This window comes from Nematolebias whitei, chromosome 16 (genome assembly GCF_014905685.2).
Source record: "Nematolebias whitei isolate Nwh7 chromosome 16, NemWhi1, whole genome shotgun sequence".
Lineage (NCBI taxonomy): Eukaryota > Metazoa > Chordata > Actinopteri > Cyprinodontiformes > Rivulidae > Nematolebias > Nematolebias whitei.
Window position 1 is genome coordinate 41,466,254 of NC_056513.1, and position 8,606 is coordinate 41,474,859.

At 41.1% G+C, this 8,606-nt stretch overlaps 1 protein-coding gene across 1 annotated transcript in view; it reads left to right on the forward strand.

Annotated features, from left to right (window-relative positions):
- The first annotated feature begins 1,083 nt into the window (after positions 1–1,083).
- Positions 1,084–8,606, forward strand: part of LOC119423205 (equilibrative nucleoside transporter 2-like) — a 13,847-nt gene continuing 6,324 nt past the window's right edge. Inside the window, exons 1-7 of the mRNA XM_037690610.1 lie at positions 1,084–1,121; positions 1,204–1,285; positions 1,374–1,525; positions 1,606–1,745; positions 6,119–6,253; positions 7,573–7,670; positions 7,915–7,990. Of these exons, the coding sequence (XP_037546538.1) occupies positions 1,084–1,121; positions 1,204–1,285; positions 1,374–1,525; positions 1,606–1,745; positions 6,119–6,253; positions 7,573–7,670; positions 7,915–7,990 (721 nt within the window). The remainder of the gene's footprint in view (positions 1,122–1,203; positions 1,286–1,373; positions 1,526–1,605; positions 1,746–6,118; positions 6,254–7,572; positions 7,671–7,914; positions 7,991–8,606) is intronic.

Sequence of the window (8,606 nt, forward strand, 5' to 3'; positions counted from 1 at the left end):
GTGTTTTGTCTTCAGACGCTGCAACATGGACGACGTGCTGTTGTGGTGACTCCAGTTCTGCTTTGCAGTGGAAGCATTGAGCTGTGTTGTCTTTTCTGTTTAGCCTAAAGTGTTCCCAAACTTTTGACAGTTTTTTTTATTTTCGGGGCTCTTCTTCTACGCAGTCTCCGCTCCCTCCATTGCTACAAACTTGGCACATACGCGTCAGCGGAAGTGTTAGCGGAAGCGCTAGCGTTGTGTAACACAAAACCTTCCGGCTAGACCACAGTGCTCTGAATAGTTTAACGAAGCTTCGAGGCAGATAAATTTGCCTCAGGGATTTTTTGTAATCGAGGTCCTCGAATGATTCGAGGAATCGTTTCAGCCCTAGATACCATGCCGATAATATTGTGCATCCCTAATTTAAATATGGTTCCTATTACACACTATATGAATCATTAATTATAATCCGACTGGACATGTGCAGGTCATATCAACAGAAGGTTGATTTGATTCGGCATGAAGGTTGCCGAATCAAATCCCGGCCGGGGACCTTTCTGGGTGGAGTTTGCATGTTCTCTCCATGCTGTGTGGGTTTTCTCCAGGTACTCCAGTTTCCTCCCACAGACCAAAAACATGCATGTTAGGCTGATTGATAACTCTAAATTGTCCCCAGATGAGAGAGAATGAATGGTTGTTTGTCTCGTTTGTTTCTATGTGTCCCTGTGATGGACTTGCGACCTGTCCAGGGTGTCCCTCGCCTCTCACACAGTAACTGCTGGATATGGGCACCAGTGACCCCATGACCCAAAAAGGAAGAAGTGGGTATAGGTGATGGATAGCTCTCCAAAGTGAACATTTTAAATTTTTCTAATGACCAGCGAGGGGTGACCTTTTATTTTCTAGTTTGTATTCTGATGTGGGTTCTGTGTTCTTCAATAGAGAATGATTCGGTGTCCGTTTTAGAGCTAGCTCCAGTATGCACTGAAACTATTTTGTCCTGCCTGCATGACATTGGACGGACATCTTTAATAAAGTGACGGATAATGTGAAAGTGTAGCTTACTTATGGGTCTTGTTTAATACAGGAAACATAAGCTGCAAAATGTGGAGCCAAAAGAAACCAAGTCCTCCCTCTGACCAGTGAGTCTAGAATCTTTTACAGTTGTGTCAATCAATAGTTGAAATCTTCCTCTTGCTGAAAGCTTTGTTTCTGTTTCCTCAGGGGTCAAGCTGTAGCTGTTATCATTTTTGTTCTCGGTGTTGGAACCCTGCTTCCCTGGAACTTCTTCATTACAGCCTCCAAGGTATTATTTATTTATTCTCATTTTTATGCCTTATCGGTGTTGTCTTTATGCAAATCTGTTGAGCGATAAGGACTCTTTCTCTCCAAAGTATTTCAACGACCGCCTCAAAGAATCAAACGCCGTCACTAACAGCACATCAGGCGTTGCGTTGAAAGAATACAACTATGACAGCTGGATGGCTTTGCTCTCCCAGCTGCCCCAGCTCCTCTTCTCTCTGCTCAACTCTTTCCTGTATCAGAGGTGAGAGCTGAAACGTGTTAGGAAAAAAGCTCAACTTCAAACCATGGCTCACTAAATGATGATGATGATGCTCTCTGCAGGGTGAAGGAGCGTATCCGGGTGGCCTTCAGCATGATCATCATCTTACTCCTTTTTTCCCTCACCGCTGGGCTGGTCAAGGTCGAGATGCAGCCGGACACCTTCTTTTCGGTCACCATGGCAACCATTTGGTTCATCAACAGTAAGTTCCCGTGTATCAACCTTCTCAAATTCTTCTGACAAATTAGGTGAAGTTTGATGTGAATCTTCTCTTTGGTGAAACATGGACAAATGTAAACAGTTAATCCAGCTCACTAATGTCAGACTGCTGTCATCCAGGATTTTACTGCCTCTGTGTTTACATTTTCTGTTGACTTCATTTCATTCTGCCACGTATCTTGCAGACTGCTAGCTTCATATTTCATTGTTTCCTCACAGAACATTTAAATTGGCTACAAATATGCATATACTGTATTTTTTGCTGTAGAAGTCGCAGTTTTTTTAATAATTTACATGCCCTGCGACTTGTACGCTGAAGCGACATTTATGGATTTTTTTCATATTTATAAACCAATTTTTGACTGAGATATGACCGTTTTCATTCATTCTGACTGAAAATATTGAACACTGCCACTTTCGGCCACTAGATGGCAGTCGAGTAGTATGGCATGCCGTTGTATCATGTAAAAGTGGCTATTATTGACACAATCGGCTTGCCATAACCTGCCACCGTCATCTGCCTGGAGCAACCGTCCAATCAGCTTCATTTCTCTGCGCCGCCCCGGCAAAATGCAGCTAATTTGACTATTGAAGTGCATTTATAAAGTAAAAGTTCAACTGAGACACGCCTTTGCTATAATGTTGAGCAAACAAATAATTGTTTTTAGGTGGTTATCTTGTGAAATTTAAAAGAAATACACAGCGAATCGCCTACTACACGTTCACGTTTCTGCGCATTTAAGTGTTAACCGCACGCTCCCGCGGCCGCTATTTGGCTGCCAATCGGTTTTGGGCACAACACATTTCCGGGTTGTCAGTGGTGACGCGTAATAGATGCGACTTGTACGGCGAAGCGACGTATATAAGCGACTTATAGGGCGGTGCAACGTTTACGATGAAAAATACAGTACTCTAAATGAGACACACTCCAATCTTTGTAAAACATGTGACGTGTATGTCATCTTCTAAACTGTACTTGGTGCTCTGCAGATGGTGGTGATTGTAACGACTGCCCGATACCAAGACTCAGTATGTTTACAGTGTTTATTTACAAGGTGGAAAAATCATGAAATGTGCCAGGGAGGGAGCTGGAACCAGTAGAGGTAGGAGTCAGTTGTGGGGAGAGCTGACCCAATGGTTCCAGAGCGAAGAAGGCGCACGTCTGAACAAAGGTTTCAGGCAGGAGGCAGACGAGTGGTAGGAAGGTGTGGAGGCACAGGAGAGCTCAATGTCCACAGAGGACAATCCAGGGGATGGGGGACATTAATTTGTTAACTAAAAAAAATAGCTTTTCTAATGCTAAAGCCCTAACTTTTCTCATATTCTGCTGTCGCTGACACTAATGTGACAACAGTGTCAGTGAACACAACTCTGAACGGTCCATAAATCACAGGTAAATCGTCCATGTCCCGTTCAGAGGTGAGCTTTCAGAATCTAATCTGGTCCACCTGAACCAAAGATGAGGAGCAGAACTCTGCTGTGCTGAAGCAGAGTGATGCGTTCAGTGTGTGTCGGGCGTCTCCCTCGTGTCATTTTCTATAATGAATGAACTCATTTTGGTGATCCTCTTTAAGGTGAACTACTTTTATAAACTAACTACAAACTTGCTGTTCATCACCAACATTCTTAGGTGTGCGAATCTCTCAATGTCTGGCGATTCGATTCCGATTTTTGTCGTCACGATTCGATTCCGAAACGATTTTTCTATTGAAATGGTCATAAATTTTGTTTCGGTTATGTAACTGACAAGATGAAAAGATTAAACAACAATGTAAACAAATAGAACATTTATTTAAAACAATAATTTTAGGTTCTTTACTGTGTCAAATCTTTTTGCATAATTTCATATTCATACCAAAAATAGGAGTACATAAAGTTCTGTAAGTTCAATTACCAGTAGCAGCCTGGCTTTTTATAAAATAATAAAATAAAAAAGTGTAGGAATGACTGATCCATCCATCCATTATCTTTACCCGTTTGTTCCATTTTGGGTCACGGGGGTCACTGGTGTCCATGTCCAGCCATCACTGTGCGAGAGGCGGGGGACACCTGGACAGGTCTCAGTCCATCACAGACAAATAATTCAAAATATATAAATACAAAAGTGAACAGACTTCAGCCTACCATAGTACATTAACCTATAACTCCAAATTAAATACAGACTTCACAGTTTTTTTTAATCGTATTGCTCTAACATTTGATATATTTTCAAAACTTAAACTACTTTGAAATACACAGACTTCACAGTCTTAACCATATTGATTCATATTTAGTAAATCTTTAACATTTCAAAACTTTGCAAGTCTGCACAAAATCTCTTCTGAACTGTAATTTATAAATCATAAATTGTATCATTTAGAACTGGCTCCAGGCGATGTGTCTCACCTGTCCTCTCTTCAACCTGTTCAAAAGACAAATTGCATAAAGTTTGTTGTATAACTTGTCTATATAAGTTTTAGTATAATATGAAAAATAACACTTGCCTTTGAGCTGCAGCTGGTGCATTAATCAGAGCGTTTCCCACTTTATTTTTGTTTCATGGTAGAGTTTCACGCAGCTTTATCACTAAAAAAGCTACGTGAAGGAATAGCGTACGTTGGGTCCAGCGTATTAAAAATAAACCTAAACCCCTCACCTTCCACTGAGCTGTCTGCTCGTAAATCCTTAGTGATATAACAGGAGATGGAGAGGGAACTCTTTCTGGTCTGCTGCTTTCGCTTTTCATCTTCCGCACATTTTTCCGTATTTCCAAAATACTGCAACACGTTTTTATTTTACACTTCTTACAAACAACCGTCCGTCTTTCCCCAGAACATTGTAGGATCTGAAATGGTTTTTAAAGACGAAGGAGCGGGTTGAATCACGCTGTCCTCCCGTTCCACGCTAGCAGACTCCATTCAGATAAAGGGAGCTGGCTAACTAGCTTGCTGTACGGTGGCCTACACGGCCCAATTCTACGGTGACGGGTGGACACGTAATGTGATATGCAGTACACTCGAGAGTAGAAGCGGAAAAAAATAAAACTTAAACGTATTTTAAAATAGATTTTGGAGCTTTTAGGATCTATTCAGAATCGCCAGGACTATGAAGCTAGATTATTTAATGAATCGATTTTTTTCTGAACCCCTAATTTGTATTAAAGTAAAGATATGTGAAACGTGTGAGAGAGTCACGTCCCAGAGACGGTGTGAGCGTTGCAAAGCATGCTGGGTAGGAATTGTTTCCCCTAGATCCGTTCCCTTGGTGGAGTGCTCGTCGGGGGGATGGAGTCACAAAAGCACTATGAGGGTGGTGACATCACCGGATGGCACTTAACTCTGCATAGCATTGCATCGCTCCATCTATGAAATCACCAGTCTCCTTTTTTTAAATAGTGGACTTGCATTTAACAGATTTAAATTTAGCAGAAGCTGATTCGTTTCAAAGTTAGCGAAAACGCTAATCCGCTAATCATAAAGTTAGTTCCACTATTAGTGGATTAGCGGAACCGTGCCCGCCACTGAATTCAAGTGCCTGGGGTCAACAATCCAAAGTAACAGACAAGAGAAGTGAAGAGCGAGCAGGCAGGGAGGAGTGGGGGGACACAAGTGTCGGGGATTTGTGACCGAAGCTGAGCTTCAGTGTAAAGTAATAAGGAATGAGAATCAACTCAAAAAGCATAATTTTTATTTTATTTTATTTATTTCAGCTGCTCCCTTCTTTAGGGATCGCCACAGTAAACTAACGCGCACGAAGACTTGGTGATTATTTTTACTCTGGATGTCCTTCCCGACACAACCACCGAGCTCCCACAGCCTCCGTTTGGAGCAGAGAGCTGCCATCCAGGGCACCCGGGGGAGCAGATGGTGGGGGTTAAGTGCCTTGCTCAAGAGCCCAGAGTGGGGCAAATGAGGATGGAGGCAGGTGTGGGTGCTTCACCTTTCTCACCCACATCTAGATGTTGTCGAACCATCGACCTTCTGATCACAATCTTACCTCCTCTAATCTCTGCACCCCCACTCCTCCTTCAAAAAGGTTTAATAAAAAAGGTCTAAATGATGTAACAAGGTTAAGTCATGCCCTCTGGATGGATTCTTCTGGTCTGATTCCAAACCATCTGGGTGGGCTACACTTTAACCAGACTCATTCAGGAAGCTCTGAGCAACAAAAACATCTGTACGCCTTTTTATAATTGTCCATCGTTGTCATCATTCTTTGTTAAATCAGGTCTCTCTTGTAAATGAGTCCTCGAGGCTCAATGGGATTAACCTGTCTAAATAAAGGTCGAATGAATGAATTGATTTGTTTACTACCATGATCATTCCATGGCACTTCTGATGTAATTACCTTGATGTGTGTGTGCGTGTGTGTGTGCAGTGTTTAGTGCCGTTCTGCAGGGCAGTCTGTTCGGTGTGGTGGGTCTGTTTCCTCCTCGTTACAGCACTCTGTTTATGAGTGGTCAGGGTCTGGCTGGGATCTTTGCTGCTGTCGCCATGCTCTGCTCCATTTTAAGTAAGTACCGTACTCAAGCCCCATCCCCCCACCACACACACACACACACACACACACACTCCAACAATGATGCTGCTGAGAGTCACTAGTTTTAAATTATGTAAAAGTACTTGTACCACATCATAATTTTCATATAATGATGAAAATGTTAATGGATAACATTTCCAGTGACAATAAAGTTTTATTATAAATGTGTAATTATGAAGCAGTCAAGCAGCATGCTGCAGATGGGTAAAGTTGAGTTAAAGTTAAATTAAACACTTTAGGATTAATTTGCTATTATCTTTTTGTTTTTCTTCCAAAAATCACATTATTAACGCAGTAAGCCATGAACGGTTTATGAGTAAAGACAAAGCATTGTACTTTGTAAACAATTAGCTAAAGCTTTATTTAAAAACCGCAGTAACTCAGGTTGAAACTAGGCCTGTCGCAATAAACAATAAATCAATCAGTCGCATGATAAATGAAAATTATTGACCTCATTTTCATTTATCGGTTTTATCGTTTCTTGGTGTGTCTCTTTCTACTGAAGACACTGGATGACAAAAAGCTCAACTCCGGTGCTCTTCACTGACTCATCCCTTTCCATTTTCTCTTTAAAATCTGTTGTAACCGTCCAAAATCACGTTTTTGGATTGTTAAAAGCAGCTAAGCTGAGAAGCTAAGCTAACAGGCTGACTTCAGTAAAAAAAACTCCGTCTTGTCGAAGCTCCAAAATTCACGATTGAAGCCCGTGCCTTTGTGTAAAAAGTTTTTTTTTCCTGCTGAAAGAAGCTGAGAACTTTACTGATTTTTTTATTAAAAGCTTTGTGTGACAAATGCTATGCTAAAGGACTCAAACCACACTGAACGTTCGCCGTTTTGAGAACCAAAAAACGGGAACGAGAGACAGCCCATGTCATGTCAAGGGGCCTCCCTCCCATTTTTCTTAGAGACACGCTGCTCGTTCCTTCACTATCCATCCTTCAGTTCAAACAGTCTTACACTGCCATCCAGTGTTGAAAAAAGGCACTACACAAAAAATTAACCAACATTTCTTCTTAAATTTGACTTTACTAATGTTAAATTTCAAACAACGTTATCGTTTATCAAAATATTTTGAGACAATTAATCGCCCAGTAAAATTTGTTATCGTGACAGGCCTAGTTGAAACATCAGAATGGTCACTGATTAAAGGTTTAATGGAAGTTTAATGACGATCAGGTGGAAAAGCAGAGACGACGGCTGCTGTTTGTTCATGAGGGCAGAGAAGAGACTGAACATCAGTGTGACGCTGCTTCAGAACAGACATGTCACTAAGGCAGCGGTGGTTGTTGCAGGTAAACCTGATAGACACTCCGCTGCACTGGGATACTTCATCACGCCGTGTGTGGCCACGCTGGGGACTCTGCTCTGCTACCTGCTGCTGCCACACCTGGTGAGTGGACCGCAGGCTGCTGGTGTGTGAAACCAGCAAAACATGTCGTCCGACAGCCTGAACGTTGTTCAGCTGTTCAGTCAGGGAAGAACTGCATTCTTATGTTTTTGCTGATAATTATTATTATTATTTTTTTTTTTGTAGCTGCAAAAGATAGTTTTTCAACATTTACAAATATACCACTTTTCATTTCGTACCTGCGTGTTGTGTCCAGTTGTCTGATTGTGTTGACTCTTTGTTTCAGGAGTTTGCTCATTTCTATCTGAAAAGAAGTCAGTTTGATGCATTGGAGACATCCCATAAGCTCCTGGACATCACGGGTTGGTCCACACACAGTCTCACACAACCTGTCGCTGTCGAGCAAAAACCTCACGTTTTTGTTTACTGAACTTTCATGATGTTTGCGTAATTTCACTATTAATCACCCGTCATGTGTGCAATCCACAAAAAACTTTTATTCCTACTTAAATACAGAGAGCTGGTATTTATTTACACAAAAGTCAACACATCTGTAAATAAAGTTCTAGCATTAGATTAATGAATGCATATCGCCCGCTACCTTTCATGCCAGAGTTGAAAACATTATCTCACATTGAGAAATGAAAGTTAAAACCTTTTTGATCTTAAACGATTAATGCCAAAGTTTGAAGCAAAGATCTTTTATATAATGTGCAGAGATCAGAGTGTGTTATAGTGGTGCTTGGAAGTTTGTGAACTCTTTATAATTTTCCATATTTCTGTATAAATCTGACCTAAAACATCATCAGATTTTCACACAAGTCCTAAAAGTAGATAAAAATCCAGTTAAACAAATGAGACAAAAATATTATACTTGCTCGTTTATTTATTGAGGAAAATGATCCAATGTTGCATATTTGTGAGTGGTAAAAGTTTGTGAACCTTTACTTTCAGTATTTGGTTTAAACCAACACCCCC